Source organism: Gigantopelta aegis, chromosome 14 (assembly GCF_016097555.1).
Source record: "Gigantopelta aegis isolate Gae_Host chromosome 14, Gae_host_genome, whole genome shotgun sequence".
NCBI lineage: Eukaryota > Metazoa > Mollusca > Gastropoda > Neomphalida > Peltospiridae > Gigantopelta > Gigantopelta aegis.
The window spans coordinates 10331497-10354007 of NC_054712.1; the positions used below are offsets into that span (position 1 = coordinate 10331497).

Genomic DNA, 22511 nt, shown 5'->3' on the forward strand with positions numbered 1-22511 from the left:
TGGACCGTCATCAATCAACTCTCACCCGGAAGTCAACTGCGTAGTAAGATCTTGCACAAACTATATTGAGAAAAAAAGAAGAAAACACCCCACCCCCTGCCCATGCGTATGGACAGGCAGATTTAAAAGGTTCAATCTAATTAAAATTAGCTCCACTATTACATTGGATCTAACAGCAGCCCGTTGGAGCTCATGTCCAGATGACCTTTCATTCGACCAATCGAAACCTTACTTGCAAAATCATGCCAGTGATTTGAAAATAATTTGAAAACATTCGAGATTATGCCGAGGGTATACGAAATAATTCGGGTGAATTACGAAGTATGCCGGAAACTAATTGCAATATAAAATTTTATATAAAATTCGTTTCAAGACGAAAAAATAAACCGTGATCGTATAGACATAAAATCTGTTTATACTAGTATACAATCCTAAGTTTATTACTGCACTTTTCACCGGTTTTTTAATGTTGAAATAGACCAACAAGTTCGCCTATTGCATAAATAGTCTCGCCCAATATTTTTAGAATTTGTATGCTGCCGAATAACGCTATAAAAGGCGAAGTGTAATTGGTCGATATTTAAATTGTTATTTATAGATGAAATGTCACCTGGACATGAGAGTCCATGCAATGCTGTTAGATCTACTGGCTAGACCCAGTAGAGCTAATGTTAATCAGATTGTAAAAGGTTGTGGTGAAAATAGGTGTCATGGAGAGGGTTGGAAGGGATGGCCACGGAGAGATGGTGACAGGCAAACGAAAAGTTAAGACAAACCAAGAGAGAGAGAGAGAGAGAGAGAGAGAGAGAGAGAGAGAGAGAGAGAGAGAGAGAGAGAGAGAGAGAGAGAGAGAGAGAGAGAGAGAGAGTAGCTAAAGTTCAGCAGATTCGGTGGCGGAGACGGGGCAATCGTTTCATAATGGGGGCGAATCACACCCTTGGCTAACGACCCAAACACAATCCTGAATTCCCCATATTGAGCAAACATATGAAATCAGCGGTTCAAAACTTTCTACCACGACTGTCTAATAAAATGTTCTTTTTCATGTGCGGCCTGAAAGATGACGATAACATAATGGTATCTGAAAGATGACTCTATTGAGTAATAAAAACACAAGTAATAATGACAATGTTCAATATTTTAATAGCGTTAATAACACAGTTTTGACAGTACTGTATTTGAGGTAAAACGAGAACCACAAAGACTGTGGATCTGGAAGGTTCTACAATCAGGTATACTTTACTACTTCTGTCAAGACGTGCAGTCTAATCTTACAAAGAACCAGAGTCCAAAACAAAAAAAGTGGTGAGTGGAACCGCCACGTGCCCGGATGACAACCTCCACCCTTCTCCTTCCCTCAGTGAGGTGTCTGATGTGATCATGAGGTCACTGCTGCCACTGACAATGCTGTACATCTCAAAGGCTGCCAGAACATCACCAGGAAGGAAGGTCTTTCTGGGGATAAATCAAATAAAACTGGCATTTTTTTTATCAAACGGTAAATCAGTGTCCTTTGACCGGTATTATTTCAGTGGGTGCGTAATTAATTTCTTTCTCTGCATGTGAGTAGATAAAGAGTTCAGGCGTAAAAACTGATAAACGTCATTTTATCCAAAAACCGACTTCTACTATCATTAGCTATACTACTCAGTATTGTGGACTTGATATGTTTTACATAGAAAACATAAAAAAAACCCAACCTCTTTTGGTCTGCCCCGAGTTGGGTCCCTGGCTTTCCAGAAATCGAACTCCGGGGCAGACATGCCTGAAACCTCTGTGGTATATTAGCATGTTAAAATCTCACTCACTCGAACTCCGGGGCAGACATGCCTGAAACCTCTGTGGTATATGAGCATGTTAAAATCTCACTCACTCGAACTCCGGGGCAGACATGCCTGAAACCTCTGTGGTATATTAGCATGTTAAAATCTCACTCACTCGAACTCCGGGGCAGACATGCCTGAAACCTCTGTGGTATATGAGCATGTTAAAATCTCACTCACTCACTCACCTCTTTTGCAGATAATTACTATAATGGATTTATCGGGGTGTTTGTTTTTGCAGCTGAACTCTTCATATTATTTAGTAATTAATCCCACACATAATATTTAGTATCATTAACTCAGGAATATCATAATTGTAATGTGCTACCAGCGAGTTTAACGACTCAGTGGGTAGGTGTAAAGCCACTACTCTGACGTCTGTCTCACTAACCACTAGCCTCTGATCCACTATCCTGGACAGACAGTCCAGATAGTCGAGGTTTGTGTGCCCAGGACAGCGTGCTTGAACCTAATTGGATAGAAGCACGATAATAACTATAAATGGATGAATGAATGAATGTGCCACCAGATGACGCAAACAGCCCTTTTCCGCAAGAATTCTTGGCTAAAGAAAAAAGGGCAGAACATTCTACGTCATTTTGTTTGTTTATGAATCTTTGGCGATTTTCAGTTGATGTGGGCTCCATTTAGATTTATTCTTGATCTGATGGAATTATGGGTTCTATGCAAAACAGGTCAGCGCCATACCGATCATGTAACTTTCCGCCATTATAGGTTCTATTTGAAAGGTTCATAGAATTACTTATTAACTTTTGTTTTGAAATGTAAGCATTATACCTTCAACTATATGCCCATAAAAATTACAACAAAATAAGTATTTATTAGTAGCAAAATATAATCTGTCCCATCATTCTATAATTGAAAAAAAACAATTTGTTGTAAATAATGTCAGTTTGATTTGACGTGAGAAGAAAAGTCAACGTGATCTGGAAATAACACAAAAATACTATTTTTGTGTGCAATTGACAAATCAATCCGCTCAAAAATAAATAACTATAGTACTGTCGGAAATAGAATAAAAATGATTTTCGTTGATTATTTCTAACATATTAAAGTAAATATTTTGTAAATATCTGTTTAATGATAGTCTACCTAATTTAGCATTTACTTGTTTTGGCTCTGATTGATGTACAAGGTGATGTTTACTCTTGAAATTGAAAGAAAAATGTTAGTAAACAGGTGATTTATTGGAACAGACTATAACAAAGTTTGGTCAACATGTGTCAACTTCATTGCTGTTACAATATGTGAGGGACTGTTTCTGATGACAGTTTATCCCTATTCCTCTCCAAAACAAAATACCTGTAGACATTTATAAGTAACTTTTGAGCAAAACTGTCAAGAACCATTTTGAGTTTGTGATCTATTGTACAGGTATTTTAGGTGCTATCTTAAAGTTGCATAATGACAGCTATTGCAAATCATGTTTTTATTAAATTTTGCTTTTAACATTTAAAAACTACACCTTTAACTATATGCCCATAAATGATTATAGGAATAATTTTATCTACTAGTAGAAAATACATTTTATTGGAGAATCTTTATCACAAACAGATGCTCACATATAACTATGATATAGCACCTTTAAGTGGTTGCAAGACTGTGTAAATTTCTAATGTACTTATATTGAATTTATATTCACTAAATATGCTGGTCATAATTAATAATTTATGCTGCAATTCAAAATAATCAGTTAACTTGCAGTTTTAAATGAAAAGTTGGTTTAAGGGAAAATGAAATTGACACATATCGATCAAAATGTGGTATAGTCTGTTCCAATAAAGGTCACAAATCTCCTGTTTACTGACATCTTTATTTCAATTTCAAGAGGTAGAGTATCATTAAATAGGTATTTACAAAATATTTACTTATCAGTTTAATATCAAAGAAATAATTGACGAAAATAATTTGTATTCTATTTCCGGCAGTGCTTTAGTAGTAATTTTCATAGTATAAAAATGGCGTTCCTTGGTGGGTCGGACTATAGTGTAATATTGGCACACGTGAGCGTGGTGTAGATCACTTGCTGACCCAATTCGTAGAAAAATAACGTGTAGTAGGTCTCGACATCTGCTTACTTCTGTGTTGCGGCTTGTTTGTAAAAAATAAAATACTAAACTAGCTTGCCTGTCATAACAGTTTTTATGAATCTCTTGAACAGTGTCAGTATCTGACTCGCTTTCGCCCGTGAGATACCAAAACGGTTCACCCATTTCATAAAACTGGTATGACAGGCTATACCACTTTTAATCTTTGAATCATGCTCTAGTTTCCATTACAATTAAGAGTTTGTGTCCTCCAAAAGACTAAAATATTCAGCTGTAATTTGTATGGAAATATAGCTTAAGAACTATTCTCTACATTTTATGAATTAAAAAGAAAAATGTTTGTATGGAAACTGCCATTACACAGATGTGTTTAGTGTCGTAAAGTACAGTCAAAAGAAACCGATGATTTGACACGGAGCTCTTTAACGAATAATGATAAAATGCTATAAAAATCATATTTAATTTAAATTAAGGTTTTTTTTTTTATATGAAATTTCTATGTACTATAAAACATTCTGTTTGTCTATCAAACAGGACAGATAAAATATATCAGTTTTGATACATGAATGAAGGCAATTGGTGAATCAGGCCTGGATAAGGAATTGGACATGCAGTTAAGTCTTCATTTCCTTTCAACTTATTTCCACGCTGTCCTGGGCACACACACCTCAGATATCTGGGCTGTCTGTCCAGGACAGTAGGTTAGTTGTTAGTGAGAGAGAAGAGGGTGTAGTGGTCTTACACCTACACATTGAGTCGTTAAAACTCGCATTGGGTGGGGCTGCGAACCCTGTACCTACCAGCCTTATATCCGATGGCCTAACTGTTACACCACCGAGGCCGGTGAATTAAGCCTGGACTTTGAATGGATATAGGCAGGTAAACACGTTTAAGCAAGCAATTAAGCCTTTAGTCTCTCTGTGTGGTAACACAACAACAACGTAACACAACTGTTTGATCTCAGATCATATAAAATGATTCAAGAGCAAATAGCTACATTTGCATGTACAATACATATTATTATTATTACAGTCCTACCTAATAACTAAATAAATCGATTAGCTTGGGGATTTAAATGTTGTTAAAACAGTCAATAAATTTACAGATATTATTTGTACCGGTAACTTAATATTCGTAATACAAAATAGCTCACGGTATTTAACAATATTTGGTATAGAAAAGAAATACTTTGGTATATAGATGCATTTTGCTTTGATATTGAAAAAACCCCAACAACATTGAAACAAACAGTATTAATCATAACAAACAACATCTTCCTCACATAAACAGAATTTACGTTCATCTCTAGGAATATTCTCCCCCACCTTCGATTCAGGTGTGACGTACTGCCTTCATCTCCGTATTAAAGGGAAATTCCTGAGTTTTCTGCACTTGTTAACATGTTATCGACTAACAGAGACTTTTTAACGATTGTAACTCCATATCAAATGCATTGCATAAAATATTAGTGGCTGTATATTAAACGTGTTCTGATCGTTCTAATATTTGGACTAGGTTAAATTTCACTTTATTTCCAAAAATAATTTAGTTTTCGTACGTACGAAATTATTTGAAGACAAATCCAGTTTGGGCTTCTTACAAATATTAAAACGACCAGAAACACATTTAATATACAGACACTGATATTCTAAACAAGAAAATATATTTAATATGTAAGTTTAATCGTAGACATATTTTATTAGTCTGAAACATCTTACAATGCAGCAAACTCAGGAATGTCCCTTTAAAATGAGATTTAATATATGCAAACTGATGCTAATTTTTAAACAAACAATTTGTATTTATTAAAATCATTTGTGAAAAAATATATTATAACTGCATGTGTTTAAAACATGGGAGTATTGTATAAAAACCAAGGTGTTTTGTTTAACGACACCACTAGGGTACATTGATTTATTAATCATCTGTTATTGGATGTCAAACATTTGGTAATTTGACATATAGACTTAGAGAGGAAAGCCGCAGGATAGCACATTCCAGGGCCTTTGATATACCAGTTTGTTGTGCACTGTGGCTGAAACGAGAAATAACCCAATGGGCCCACCAACGAAAGGCGATCCTAGACCCGACCGCGCATTAGGCGAGTACTTTACTACAGGGCTACGTCCCGCCCCACTATTTTTGTACGAGGTTTAGCATTATTCAGTATGTCAGTTCATTGGTTTTCTTTTGATGCAAATGGATTATATATAATTATATAATTTGTTGGTCATTTGAAAAGAAACATTTTCATTTGTAAAGAAATTATTTGTAATGTTTTTTAGTCAAAACCTGTTCTAGTGGCCACTTATATTAAGCAGCCACCTATATTAAGAGGCCACATTTCTCTTCTTCCAAGTCATCTAATATAGTATAAACTGACCTGGATTAAGCAGCCACCTGTATTCAAAGGCCACTTTTTGATACTCCCTTTGGTGGCTGCTTAACACAGGATTGACTGTATATAGCCTATATTATGACAGGTGGTTTGTTTGTGTATTGTTTTAAAACTTTAAATGTGGTATACGAGTCTTAACATTATCCTATACATAGTCAAATATCAATTCACCAGTTCCCGTTTGATGACGCAATCTGACTATACCTCTATCTTACACATTGTTATAAATATGTTCTGGTACAATTCACCAGTTCCCGTTTGATGACGCAATCGGACTATACCTCTGTCTTACACATTGTTATAAATATGTTCTGGTACAATTCACCAGTTCCCGTTTGATGACGCAATCGGACTATACCTCTATCTTACACGTTGTTATAAATATGTTCTGGTACGATTCACCAGTTCCCGTTTGATGGCGCAATCTGACTATACCTCTGTCTTACACATTGTTATAAATATGTTCTCGTACAATTCACCAGTTCCCGTTTGATGACGCAATCGGACTATACCTCTATCTTACACGTTGTTATAAATATGTTCTGGTACGATTCACCAGTTCCCGTTTGATGGCGCAATCTGACTATACCTCTGTCTTACACGTTTGATGACGCAATCTGACTATACCTCTGTCTTACACATTGTTACACATGTTTGATGACGCAATCTGACTATACCTCTATTTTACCCATTGTTATAAATATGTTCTGGTACAATTCATCAGTTCCCGTTTGATGACGCAATCGGACTATACCTCTATCTTACACGTTTGATGACGCAATCGGATTATACCTCTGTCTTACACATTGTTATAAATATGTTCTGGTACAATTCACCAGTTCCCGTTTGATGACACAATCTGACTATACCTCTGTCTTACACATTGTTACACATATCTGATGACGCAATCGGACTATACCTCTATCTTACACGTTGTTATAAATATGTTCTGGTACAATTCATCAGTTCCCGTTTGATGACGCAATCTGACTACACCTCTATTTTACATGTTGTTATAAACATGTTCTGGTACAATTCACCAGTTACCGTTTGATGACGCAATCTGACTATACCTCTGTCTTACACATTCTTACACGTTTGATGACGCAATCGGACTATACCTCTATCTTACACGTTGTTATAAATGTTCTGGTACAATTCACCAGTTCCCGTTTGATGACGCAATCTGACTATACCTCTTTCTTACACATTGTTACACGTTTGAGGACGCAATCTGACTATACCTCTATCTTACACGTTGTTATAAATATGTTCTGGTACAATTCGCCAGTTCCCGTTTGATGACGCAATCTGACTATACCTCTGTCTTACACATTGTTACACATGTTTGATGACGCAATCAGACTATACCTCTATTTTACACGTTGTTATAAATATGTTCTGGTACAATTCATCAGTTCCCGTTTGATGACACACTCTGACTATACCTCTATCTTACACGTTTGATAACGTAATCGGATTATACCTCTGTCTTACACGTTGTTATACATATGTTCTGGTACAATTCATCAGTTCCCGTTTGATGACGCAATCTGACTACACCTCTATTTTACATGTTGTTATAAACATGTTCTGGTACAATTCACCAGTTACCGTTTGATGACGCAATCTGACTATACCTCTATTTTACACGTTGTTATAAATATGTTCTGGTTCAATTCACCAGTTCCCGTTTGATGACGCAATCTGAATATACCTCTATGTTACACGTTCTTACACATGTCTAATGACGCAATCGGACTGTACCTCTATGTTACACGTTGTTATAAATATGTTCTGGTACAAAGTACAAGCTTCTGAAGCCATTTATAGCTGCACATTCCTTCGGCCAGATCTTTTTCAAAAGGTGACCGCTGCAGTCGTAAATTGAGAATTCACTGCAAAGAAAGATAAACATTATTAAATTTTTCTTAAAACATTTTTGTTTATGTAACCCGACACAATTATGAACATCAACCTGGCTAATAACGTTTTTCCCGGCCACGTTTCTTCGCTTTTCGGTACGTAGACAGACAGACAGACAGACAGAGGAATTGGTCAAGACCATACTGGAAATCGAAAATTGCTTAATACGTAAGACGTAAGTTAGAATCATTTATAATGTATCTATTTCCATTACACAGAGGATGCCTAATCTTCTGGTGTTTTTTTTTTTTTTTATAATTTAAAGGCATCTTGACATTGAAATCCAACATAGCTGTTACCTATCACACTGATAATTAAACAACGTCAGAACTCTTGAAATATTTGGGTTAAATCACAAGTGAATATTATTTGTATACTGAAACGTTGATGCACAATCTATTGGTGAGGTTATTTTTGCAATTTGAAATCATCTTGATTGTCAAAGATGGCTGTTGTTCATATTTAAAATAAAAATATGCCCTTGAACTCATTGAGATAGAATACTAAATGAGGTGTCTATTTCCACTAAAAAGAGCATTCACAATCGTTTTACAGGTCGTTTTCACAGTCTTTGTGCCATTCTGACCTTGAAATCTAATATGGAGGGCGTGGCAGTTATATTGAACCAATGAAAAGCGCAATATATTTCGAAATATTTTTCATGTCCACTGGAACCGTAAATTCAGTGAATAAAGGTAATGTGCGATAGGTTTTAACTGAAACCAAGTCTATCTTACAAAACTGGGCAGATCAAATATGGATGTTAAACTGTAAACATACGTTACCGTCTGTGTACTGGATATTCATCGGAGTGCTAGGCAAGTGTAGCGAATGGTGCAGTATTTAAAGATTTTCCTCTGGGCAAGCTCCAGCTAAGCCCAGCAGGAAAGGGGTATGTGGGAAAGGAATGGCAGACGTAGATGAAAAAGAGGTGCTTATTCAGTTTTGTTTGAAAGAATCACTGATGGCAGCTTCATTGACGTTTTTTTCTTTCTATTATTACAACTTTTATCCCAGGTTTCTACAAGGCTTGAGCTACTCATGTTACCATACACACAGTTCACGACAAAGGTGTTAAGTGGAGATAGGAAGTAATCATCTAGGAGAGCTCGAGCGTCTTTCTTTTGTAGTGCATTTCTCATATATAGCCCTTTCACCATGACCAGGGCCCGTGCTTATAAAACTTTTAAGAGTCCAGACTCAATCTCTAATGAGGTCACACACATAAAATGTGTATGGCGTTGTCATGCCATTACTGTCTCAGACTCTATTAGAGTCTCTAGTCTAGACACTAAAATGTGTATGGCGTTGTCATGCCATTACTGTCTCAGACTCTAGTCTAGACACTAAAATGTGTATGGCGTTGTCATGCCATTACTGTCTCAGACTCTATTAGAGTCTCTAGTCTAGACACTAAAATGTGTGTGGCGTTGTCATGACATTACTGTCTCAGACTCTATTAGAGTCTCTAGTCTAGACACTAAAATGTGTATGGCGTTGTCATGCCATTACTGTCTCAGACTCTATTAGAGTCTCTAGTCTAGACACTAAAATGTGTATGGCGTTGTCATGCCATTACTGTCTCAGACTCTATTAGAGTCTCTAGTCTAAACACTAAAATGTGTATGGCGTTGTCATGACATTACTGTCTCAGACTCTATTAGAGTCTCTAGTCTAGACACTAAAAGCTTTATAAGCTCCATGCCTGGGATACGACAGTTATTATCAGATAATTATTTTTAGATTAGCCCGACTGAAAAATTGCACCATCTAATTATTAAATTTAAAATCCATAACCTGATATATTAAATATTGATTAATGGTGCTTCAATTTTTTTTAAATTTAAATTAAATTTTTTGTTTTGTTAATTTATTAAAGCCCCACTATATTCTTTCGCTTTTATTTTGGTCATACCATATTAATACAAAATTATTTCCCCTTCATTTTAAATTCCCCTTCCCCCCTCCTGCCCCGGAATTGGTCACTGGCGAAGTCAGAGGTTAAGTCCGGGGTGGGCGTGCCTGAACCTTTGTGGATATGGGCACGTAAATAGAGTTCCCATCCCATTATCAGATCCAGTCATGGCGTGTACTATAGTGTGATGCTGATGATGGAGTCATTCTTTCGTTACAGAGTGATCTCCATATGTTTTGACCTTTCCTGTAGATACAGAACATGCATGAATGACAATAATGCTACGAGTATCCTTAGTGTCTATGTCTACTGACATCAATGGTGCGGAGTTGTAAGTATATAGTGATAAGGATGTATCTACTTCAGCCTGGTGACTGGTTGCAGTGATGGGACGTCGTCTACGGTCGAAAGAGAACTGATAGAGAATAAGATTAGTAGTCCATTGTCCAGGGTAAGTGATGAGTGATGTCTCCAACAGCTATTGGATTTGTTTGAGTTTGTTATTAAACAAGCATACAGGAGTTTTGAACGCCTTGGCCAAGAAACAGGTGATAATCCTAATCATTAAAACACAACTTGACTGAATACGACAGTAACTCTGGTCTATCGGGTCATGGTAAGAGGTCTAATTGATTATATGGAAGATCGAGTTCTCTTACAACACTTCGTATCTTCACTAAATTAATGAATGCCCTTAAAATATTTGTGTATGATGACACGAAGCGCTCAAATCTGGCAGAAGCCCGGGCTAAAATACAGTAACAACAGAAGTGCAAACAGATTCACATATTTTGGAGTACAATTCTATTAATTGATATAAGGCGCCATGATTTGGATGGTAAGCACACTGAAATTTATAGAATAGATATTTGGATATATACCCCCCCCCCCCCCCCCCCCCCCCCCCCAGCTCTGGTCACTTTTTAAATAATGGTTTTACCTTAGCAATTTTTCATTTAGTACGAAATATTGATAAGAGAAGTGATTTATTAAATAATTGCTTGAGTCGATATGCTACAGAATTGACTAAACATTTGAATAATTTGTGACTTATTTCATCGGGACCACATGCTTCATTAAGCAAAGATTTAATTGTATCAACAACTTCTTGAACGGTTATATTTAATAAGTCTAATTTATCCATGCACCGTTTCTCAAAATAAGGCAGCATTTTCTTTATTTCTCGTCTACCGACGAAACTGATATGAAACATTTGTTTAATAAGGGCGGGACATAGCCCAATGGTAGAGCGCTCGCTCGATGCGCGGTCGGTCTGGGATCGATCCTCGTCGGTGGGCCCATTGGGCTATTTCTCGTTCCAGCCAGTGCACCATGACTGGTATATCAAAGGCCGTGGTATGTACTACCCTGTCTGTGGGATGGTGCATATAAAAGATCCCTTGCTGCTAATCGAATAGTGTCGTTAAAGAAATGGTTTATTTAACGACGCACTCAATATTTTATTTACGGTTATATGGCGTCAGACATATGGTTAAGGACCACACAGATTTTGAGAGGAAACCCGCTGTCGCCACTTCATGGGCTACTCTTTCCGATTAGCAGCAAGGGATCTCTTGTTTGCGCTTCCCACAGGCAGGATGGCACAAACCATGGCCTTTGTTGAACCAGTTATGGATCACTGGTCGGTGCAAGTGGTCTACACCTACCCATTGAGCCTTGCAGAGCACTCACTCAGGGTTTAGAGTCGGTATCTGGATTAAAAATCCCATGCCTCGACTGGGATCCGAACCCAGTACCTACCAGCCTGTGGACCGACGGCCTAACCATGACGCCACCGAGGCCGGTTCCGCTTTTTCGAAGTCTGTAAAACATGAGACTACGTTTTCTTCGTTTTTTGTTTTTTGTTTTTTTTCAATGGAGGTATTATTGTTTGAGGTTTGGAAGATTTCATTAAAAAATTCATATATTGCCAATATGTTTTTTATTTTCGGAGCATAGGTTTACTGTTTAGTTTTTTGGTATTTTGTTCCTTCGCTATTTTTTTCATGTTGTTTACTTTATTGGTCCTTGTACTTTTGTTCATCTGTCGGTCGTTCTGAGATCCAGGCTTTCTTGCATACTCTTTCTCTTTCTGTCCTCGATATACTGTTAAACCATGGTTTATCGTTTGGTCGAATAATAACCGTGCTATGAGGTATACATTCATTTATATGGGTTTTTAATAATGCATTGAAATACTAGTATATCACAAGCTCAATCAATATTTTCGCAAGTATTAAATACTTCTTGTCGTGGTTAATTCTTTTTTTTATTAATTCATTTAATTTTTCAATAATACCTATAAAGCCACTTCTCTTGTAAAGAGACTGACTCTAAGTTTTAAACACTAAGGGATATGTTTCACCTAAACTATAATTTCAAACCGTAAAAATGGACACTAAGTTTGGTTAATTTACAAACATATGTTTGTAACTCATTTGGATACAACAAGAGTGAAACCAGAGTCTGTGACGTTGAAATACCCTTAAAGATAGACTAACGCGACTTCATAACCGTTACTTCTCAGATGCACGTGCGTTTAAAAAAAACTAAAAATGCATTTTGTGGTATTAGAATCACAAGGATCACCAGAAACACCTCGGTTGTATGAAAATGGATAATCTAAACAATAAAATATAAGTAATGTTTGATTTCAGTGATCACAAACGGCTCAAATAGTGAACAATATGCCTTAGTGTTTAAAAACTAGGGTCTGTCCCTTTAAATGATGTATTATTACTTTGGAAGTTAATTAATATGAGGTAGGTTTGTTTATGGTCTCAAATATTGGTAGAAAATGGAATAACTCTGCTATCATTTACTTCACAAGAATTTGTAATCAAAATAGGAACGATTAGAAGGAAGGAAATGCTTTATTTAACGACGCACTCAACGCATTTTATTTACAGTTATATGGCGTCACCCATATGGTTAAGGACCACACAGATATATATAGAGAGGAAACCCGCTGTCGCCACTTCATGGGCTACTCTTTTCGATTAGCAGCAAGGGATCTTTTATATGCATCCCACACAGGATAGTACATACCACGACCTTTGTTACACCAGGTGTGGAGCACTGGCTGGGACGAGAGGATCGATTAGTGTAGCAGTGTTCCTAGGGGACGGGATTTAGCTCAGTCGGTTGAATGCTCGTCTGAGGTGCTTGCGTCGCAGGATCGAACCACATCAGTGGATCCGTTCAACTGGTTGGGTTGTTTTTCCTCATTCCATCCAGTGCACCACAACTGAATAAAGTCTGTGGTATGTGTTTTCCTGTCTGTGGGAAAGTGCATATAAAAGATCCCTTGTTGCTTAGGAAAAATGTAGCGGGTTTCCTCTAATGACTATGAGTCAGCATTACGAAATGTTTGACATCCAGCAGCCGATGATTAATTAATCACCGTGCTCTAGTGGTGTCCTGAAACAAAACCAATAGTGTTCCTAGTTATTCGTGTTGAGTGTGTTAATAACGTTAAACAGGTTTTTATGCACGATGGGTTCGTGCAGTACATGTTGTTGTGTTGACAGTACGTCTTCATTTAGGTTTCCAACAATGATTACATAATCGCCCGAGTATTCAAATCTATCCCAATATGCTATCGGTGTTGTGCTTGGACGATAGACAACTGATATAAGAAGTGATTTATACTTCTGTGTAATTTCTATCCAGATTATTTCATCTTGTGGCAATTCTAAATCAAGGTCGGCCGCTACGGGGGGACTGTCCCTGACCTGGTTGTTTTGTTGATATCGTTGCCATAAGTGCCATATGATGTTCCTGTGGACGTTGAATTGACGTGCGACGTCACGCTGCGAAGTCCCACATTCAAGCATCCCTATGACTCGCCATATGGCATTTTCACTAAGGCGTGGCATGACGAAATTGCATCAAACATTTCACTAATGGTGTTTTCTGACTTCTGGACTTCTGAAAGCTGCACAGAGTGGCAATGATTTGCGACTGAATGTCTGGCCTTTTATGGTGAATACTGGACAGCATTTCTCCTGAATATTCCATGTTTCTCGCACAAAGCATGCAATTGCTGTAACAACTGCTTGGTTGCATTTCTTTGAGCTGTTTCCTGCACATTTTCTCTGGTTTACATCCATACATCCATTCACAAATTTATTACTCCAAACAATCCATGTCACAATAACTTTTGCCTTTGAGTATAAAATACCTCTCTGAATGTTATAAACTAAGATCCACGTTATTGGTACGATAATAAAATGTGTTTAACAAATGTTTTGTATTGCATATTTATGTATGCTAATTTAAATATGTTCATGTTCTCCTGCACTATAATGAACTGCTTAAATTGTGCAGCGTATTTATTTATTACATACCTATTCAATCTTAATATAGTGATAAAGACATTTTCAAGCCGTGTGATAAATTTATCTTGTATCACACATATTATGTGTAATCTGGACCGGAACTTGTAAATGGGGAATTCCATTTTTATTTTTACTGGCGTTAGCGCCTTTTCGTTACTAACGTCATGTATTATCTACAAATTACGTCACACCGTATTTGAAACATCACACAAGATTGCCACACAGTACGATTCATAATGTTAAGTAAATCCATGCAATTTTTAAGATGTTATCGACTAACAGAGCCTTTTTAACGTTTGTAATTACATATCAAATATATTTTTCTGCATAAAATATTAGTGGCTGTATATTAAACGTGTTTCTGCTCGTTCTACTATTTGTGCTAGTTAAATTTCATTTTATTTCCTGTTTTGGCTTCTTACAAATATTAAGATGACCAGAAACACATTGCATATACAGATACTGATATGCTAAACAAGAAAATATATTTAATACGTAAGTTTAATCGTAGAAATATTTTATTTTTCGGGAAACATCTTACAATGCAGCAAACCCAGTAATGTCTCTTTAAAATAACGCTACGGTTTGTTGTTTTGATAATTTAGCACTGGGTAAATCATCATCCATGTTCTGTACATACTATTAATAATTATAATATATCAATTCATACTAAAACACATCGAATCAATATTCAGGCTGGAACTGACACTGGTATTATATCAAATTATGTTGCTTGACCTGTTAAATATGAGATGATTTATATTTAAAAATGCCTTTATATTATGTAATATATAGACATAGTTGTAACTGAACCAGATGGCATATCGAGAAATAAAACTTTGTTGACAATATAACACTGATTGAATGATTGATGAATTATAATATATATCAGTCCAAGCACAGATTGAGAATTAAACTAAAATGATTAGTACGCCTATTACATTGCTCTGTGGCCTTTGTATTATTAGGGACGTTTCTTCTCGCCAATCAGAACCGGCCTCGGCGGCGTAGTGGTTAGGCCATCGGTCTACAGGCTGGTAGGTATTGGGTTCGGATCCCAGTCGAGGCATGGGATTTTTAATCCAGATACCGACTCCAAACCCTGAATGAGTGCTCCGCAAGGCTCAATGGGTAGGTGTAAACCACTTGCACCGACCAGTGATCCATAACTGGTTCAACAAAGGCCATGGTCTGTGCTATCCTGTCTGTGGGAAGCGCAAATAAAAGATCCCTTGCTGCTTGTCGTAAAAAGAGTAGCCTATGTGGCGACAGCGGGTTTCCTCTAAAAAACAGTGTCAGAATGACCATATGTTTGACGTCCAATAGCCGATGATAAGATAAAAAAAAAATCAATGTGCTCTAGTGGCGTCGTTAAATAAAACAAACTTTACTTTACTTTTTGTCAAGATCAAACCGGTTTTAACTAAAGACTCTAGTACCGTATCCTCAACCGAACCTTCTTCGTACAGCGCAAGATTTCTCTTTTAATTTTTTGAGACGAACCCTACAATTTGAAATCGGCAAACGCACGTGTTAACTGAAACTGACAACAGGCTGTCGTTTGTGCTTTGCCGAGCTATGGCGGCACAGGCGACGAATCAAGCGTATACGTTTGACGATATCCGTTCATAGCGAACAAACACGACTTTAAAAGTGCATTTGAGCTTGTATTTCACATTTGTACATGATGTTATAATATGGTAACCAGAGAATGTAACTTTAATGCAAACTTTGATATGGATTTTTTTTTAACATTATTAATACACAAGGCTCGATGGGTAGGTGTAAACCACTTACACCGACCAGTGATCCATAACTGGTTCAACAAAGGCCATGGTTTGTGCTATCCTGCCTGTAGGAAGTGCAAATAAAAGATCCCTTGCTGCTAATCGGAAAGAGTAGCCCATGTAGTGGCGACAGCGGGTTTCCTCTCAAAATCTGTGTGGTCCTTAACCATATGTCTGACGCCATATAACCGTAAATAAAATGTGTTGAGTGCGTCGTTAAATAAAACATTTCTTTCTTTCTCGCCAATCAGATGTCTCACTTTTTTCCTTTTAGAAGATATAAAATCTTTACGTCCCCCCCCCCCCCCCCCCCCCCCACAACCGGCCCTGTAAATTACTTACCGTTACGTCATGAGAAACTAAATCATTCAACTACCTACTCCAGTTGGGTTATGAATAATAACTCTGGTATACTAAATGACAACCATCCTAACAAATCTGCAAATGTATCTTTCTCAAATATGAACTTTATATTACATACTGACAACCCACCCATTGGTGTTACTGACAATGTGTCTACTAATACCGATAAACCAGATAGAAATATAATAAATACAGACCAGCAAAAGAAACTAATTAATATGGAATCTATACATTTTCTTAGTTTAAATGTATGTGGGCTCAGAAGCAAATTATTGATACCTGAATTTGTTGAAAATATCATCAAATATGATATTTTGTGCTTTACTGAGACCAAAATGGATGAATCGGATAAACATTCAACTCTTCTACCTGGTTATACCTTTTACCTGAATAACCGCCAAAACAAACTACGTCCCTCTGGTGGCATAGCTATTGGTATCAAAGATGAGTTAATCACCAGTCTCAATATTGATGTCACCCACAAATCAGAATTTGTATCTTGCCTGCAAATCCCAGGTGAGAATATAGGTCTGTAATTTTGACCCACTTTTCTCAGATGCACACTGCGCTTTGACCTTCAATATTTGTCACGGGGATTCTATAATACCCGTAACTGAATAAAACACGATTATCAAAATATCTCTCCTAACTGTATATCTATTAGATCTCTCTGTAACAGGCGGTTAAACCCTAGTATGGCTCGTCTCTAGGTATGATCAGAGATACGATCTTATATAAAGTATATATTATTATAGCACGTTAGTTCTCTAGAAACACAACAAAAACACAATACACTTTGGAATCTGTATTAATCTACGCTGACAAATGTACAGCCGTAGTAGTTAATTAATAACAGCAATAATAACAACCCAGAACTGATCACTTAATTAGTTAATCTCTAGGTGTCTAGTTACACAATATGCGAATCACTTCACCGTTACACCACACCCACCACGTGTAATAATTGAGAAACGCTTCCAGGAGAAGTACTTAATAAGGAATTACAACACCATTCCTAACTGGTTAATTTTTTAATTAACCCTTACTACTCGTTCAGTAACGTGTGATAATTTAGGAACGCTTCCAGGGGAACTTAATTAATAAAGGAATTACAGCTCTATTCCTAACGGGTTAATTTTTAATTAACCCTAACTACTCATTAAGTAACCTTGTAACACAGAATTAATACTGGTACCTATCACAATAAAGACAATAACCTACAGTTTACCTAGGTCCACTAGGATGACTGGCTAAGCTTTATATTACCAAATACTCATATAATGTTAGAACAAAAAGTCTACGATTTACTTCGTCAGATGACCGAAGACACTGTCTAAAGAATATTGGTATAATACAGTATTAAAATATTTAAAGTCACATCAATCACATCAAGGTTATACACAGAGCAGAAATAAAAATATTTACCAAAGTCCAACGGACTACGTTCCCTGGGAGCCTTCCTATTCTGGTTCTCTAGATATCTCTAAATCCTAGCTATTTATTATAAAAATCAGAATTCGCCTGGGGGTACAAGGCGGTACCTCCCCCTATCATCTGATATTCCAACTCTACTAGAGTCGGTATATTTCTCTCTGATCGTCAGACTTACTGACGCCATCGTCGCCAAATCACGGTTGTAAAAACCGCACTCGCAGAGGTATTACGTAACTACTCGCCACATGGCCTCCACAGCTAGACTAAGTGCATATTGGAATGCCCGATCGCGCGAAGTATTACGTAACAAGTTGCCCACCTGCGCTTAGGTGCAATTAAACTGCACACGGCCCTCTAACACAATTAAAAATCGCCACAGGCGAAACAAATTAAAGAGCATGTTCCGTCACACCCCCCCACCTCAAAAGGGATATTTCGTCTACTCTAGGAATAGGGAAATATACTACATTAAAACAAAAGGTGCGTTAACTGACGCATACGGGCATTTATAACACATGTAATAATATAAGGTAATCACACTGAGTCTCTGAGTCCCTGGTATACAAATAAAAAATATATATAAACAAAACAGAAATAAAGAATGTCAACACATTATCATAACGTTCAACTTCGGGACAAGGCATCAGCGATTACATTGGATGTGCCCTTGATATGTCCAATGGTAATTGGGTATTCTTGCAGAAGAAGACTCCATCTCAAAACTCTCTGGTTGGAGGCTTTCATTAGGATGGTCCAGTCCGTCTTCGTCTTCTTGGAACAGCACAGCTCCAGCACCCACGTCACTGGCACCCACAGCTAGCTTGAACGGCATTCGGTAGTCTGGTGCTGCCATCACGGGAGACGAGTAGCGCCTCTGCTTGAGCCGGTTGAATGACTTCTCGCATTCACCTGACCAATGGAACTTCGTTTCCCTCTTTTTCAGCGTCGCACGTTTTCCAGGTCTTCTCCGACAGGCATGCTGTCGAATCTGTGTAGCGTTGGGTTCCAAGCGCACATCTTGGCTTACGGTGTCGGTAACCGTTGGAAGGTTCTGACAAATGGAAACATTGTCTTGTATCAATGTAGTCAGCTTTGCTCGCTGGGGGTTCAAGTCTGCTAGAATCTGGCCGTTGGCCAACTTGACCTCTGCAGTCTTGACGTCATCACAGGAAATTGAGTGTCTCTCAATTTGGACCGGTCTCTCTGGAACTATCGGCAGTCTGTCAAAATAACCTTTTAGCAAATTGATGTGACAATACCTACTTTTCCTAACCCTATCAGGAGTGTTTATCACATACCCTGTCTCATTAACTCGTTTGTGCACAACATAGGGCCCGAAATACCCTGTTCTGCACAGAACCCCGTTTAAATGGGAAGGTACAGCAGCACCTTATCCCCTGGTTTAAATTCCCGACTCCTAGCCTTCCTATCAAACACTGATTTTATTTTGCTCTGAGCATGGCTCAGTTGCTTCCTAGCTAGTTCGGTCGCCGGCAACCTCCCATCTCTAACTCTCTTATTTATTAATACTCCCTTGTCCACAGTTAACAAGGTAGTGCGAGCTGCCAACAAATTTGGATCAGCCCCCTGCTCTAGAATTAACTCTTGTCTATTACAAGGTAAATCCCCTCTATCAAAGACAACTGGTTCAATTCCCCTCTGCGGGAGATCAACAGGTCCCACCACATTTAATTCCTCAGTTGACTTGTCTACAATTTTACTGATAACCTCATCCATTCCAATTTCATGGCTCACACACGTATCAGACAAATCACAAATATCCTCTGCGTCTTGTGCTAACCTACTGGTCATATCCCTAGTCTTTACACACGCAGGATATTTAATCTCCTCAACCTCACACTCTTCTATTGGTAACGTGCTGTCTTTAATTAACCGTTGGTCACATTTCGGCTGACAACACTGACTAGTCAAATCATTTCCCAACAAAACTCCTATGTTTTCAACAGGCAAGTCCTTCACAACCCCCATAATGACTGGTCCCGTCACAAACTTTGAACACAAGAAAACGTTATGTAACCGAACAACCATTTTTTCTCCAGTAACCGAGGTTAAAGCCAAACTACGTCCTATGTCTGAATTTTCAATACCAGCTAAACTCTCTTGCGTGATCAAACTCTGACTACACCCGGTAATCTCTATAGATTGATATAGCCTTAGGACTCAATTCTGTTTCACATCACAAACCATACCAGTGGACACATACGGGTTTACTTTCTCTGCCATGGGACTAAACCATTAACTCTCTCGCTAACGGAGCTGACCTCACTAAACCCGACCACTTGCGCAGTATCGCGTTTCCTTTTAAAACAGTCCCCGATAAGATGGTTATCCTTTTTACAGTAACTGCAATGTGGACGAAAAGTTCGTGCATTGGCTGATAATGCAGGTCTATCCTTACTTTGCCCACCAGGTGCATTCCTTGCCTGACTAGCTGACCAACTAGATGACTCTCCCCGATAGTTACTTTCCCGGGAAAAACCTGGCTGAAATTTCTTCTTATCACCCTGTTGTAAGGAGCTACCCGGTACTGCCTAAGCTTTGTGTATTAACACGTAATCATCTGCCACTATGCCTGCCTCCTCTATCTTTTTACACATCACGATCCTCTAAATGAATACGTAAGCTAACTGGTAATCCATTTTTAATGTCCTGTAAGATCAACAACTCCCGTAACTCGTAATATGACTCTACCTGATGAGACACCACCCATTTATCAAACATCCCTGCCTTCTTAGCCACAAACTCACTATAAGACTGACCCTGCGTTTTTTCTCAACTCGCTATAACCGTAAACGATATCCTCAGGTCGTAATTCATAAGCCCTCAACACTGCAGCCTTAACTAGGTCGTACTGACTTGCTCGCTCATCACTCATTGAATTATAAGCTATACTAGACTTTCCCCTTAAACTTAGACACGGCTAACAATGTCCACTTAGACTGCGGCCAATTTAGCTGCTTAGCGGCCCGTTCAAAAAAGTTGGAAGACATGTCTACCTCCTGATCGTCAAATACAGGCACTGATCTATAAACCTCCGACATGTTAAAACCATTTTCCTGCCTCACGTCTAACTTCTTCAGTATTCAACTTTAACTCATGTTCCACTTTTAATTTTTCTAACTGGAATTCTCTATCCCTCTCTTCTCTTTCTCTCTCTCTCTCTCTATCCCTCTCTTCTCTTTCTCTATCGCTATGTCTATCTTCTCTATTTCTCTTCTCTTTCTCTCTCTCTCTATCCCTCTCTCTATCTTCTCTATCCCTATCTTCTCTTTCTCTCTCCCTCTCTCTATCCCTCTTTTCTCTTTCTCTCTCTCTCTCTCTCTCTATCTAATGCAATGTTCTTCTCTTTCGTACTCAAGCTTTTTAAAAGCTAACTGTTGTTCCATACTCAAGTCACTTATCTCTATCTCTGGAACAATCTCACTGTCTTCCCTAACAGGCCTATCACCAAAAAACTTCCTGGATAATAATTGTCTTTATATCACCTAAGGTTTTAGCTGATGTTAAATCATTTCTCGCTCACCCGCGATTTCAACTAAACTCGGCCTTACGTGCTCCGCTTAATCTCCACTACACTGAGCGGTATGCCTATCCAGCAAATTCTTACCCATGTTTAGATATGACCGCACTTAATATTAAATTAATATTTTCTAGTGAACAACGTGCTACTTCTAGTAAATTTGTAAAAATTAAGTTATAAGCCCCCATTTACAAACAATACTTTTTTTTAAATATGCGTGTCCCGTTTCAGATTGGCGGGACGAGCGCCCCCTATTTTTCTACTCCTGTCACGGGGATTCTAATATACCCGGTAGGTCTGAATAAAACACGATTATCAAAATATCTCTCCTACTGTATATCTATTAGATCTCTCTGATACCAGGCGGTTAACCCTAGTAATGGCTCGTCTCTAGGTATGATCAGAGATACGATCTTATAGAAAGTATATATTATTATAGCACGTTAGTTTCTCTAGAAACACAACACAAACACCAATACACTTTGGAACCTGTATTAATCTACGCTGACAAATGTACCAGCCCGTAGTAGTTAATTAAGTAACAGCAAGTAATAACAACCAGAAACTGATCACTTAATTAGTTAATCTCTAGGTGTCTAGTTACACAATATGCGAATCACTTCAACCGTTACACCACACCCACACGTGTAATAATTGGTGAACGCTTCCAGTAGAAGTTACTTTAGATAAGGAATTTACAACACACCATTCCTAACTGGTTAATTTTTAATTAACCCTTACGACTCGTTCAGTAACGTGTGATAATTTAGGAACGCTTCTTCCAGGGGAAAACTTAATTCATAAAGGAATTACAGCTCTCTATTCCTAACGGTTAATTTTTAATTAACCCGAACTAACTCTTAAGTAACCTTGTAAGCACAGATTACTACTGGTACCTATCACAATACAGACAAT

The 22511-nt window shown here is 37.8% G+C and overlaps 1 protein-coding gene across 2 annotated transcripts in view; it reads right to left on the reverse strand.

Moving 5' to 3' along the window:
- Window positions 1-1170: 1170 nt before the first annotated feature.
- Window positions 1171-22511, reverse strand: part of LOC121389441 — a 29230-nt gene continuing 7889 nt past the window's right edge. Inside the window, exons 2-3 of one of the 2 annotated variants that reach the window (XR_005960067.1) lie at window positions 8058-8188; window positions 1171-1455 (exon numbers count right to left, since the gene is read on the reverse strand). Coding sequence is in view for 1 of the 2 variants with exons in the window: in XM_041521069.1 (XP_041377003.1) it covers window positions 1272-1455 (184 nt within the window). In the remaining variant the exon portion in view is untranslated. The remainder of the gene's footprint in view (window positions 1456-8057; window positions 8189-22511) is intronic. The other variant, XM_041521069.1, reaches the window with a different exon arrangement.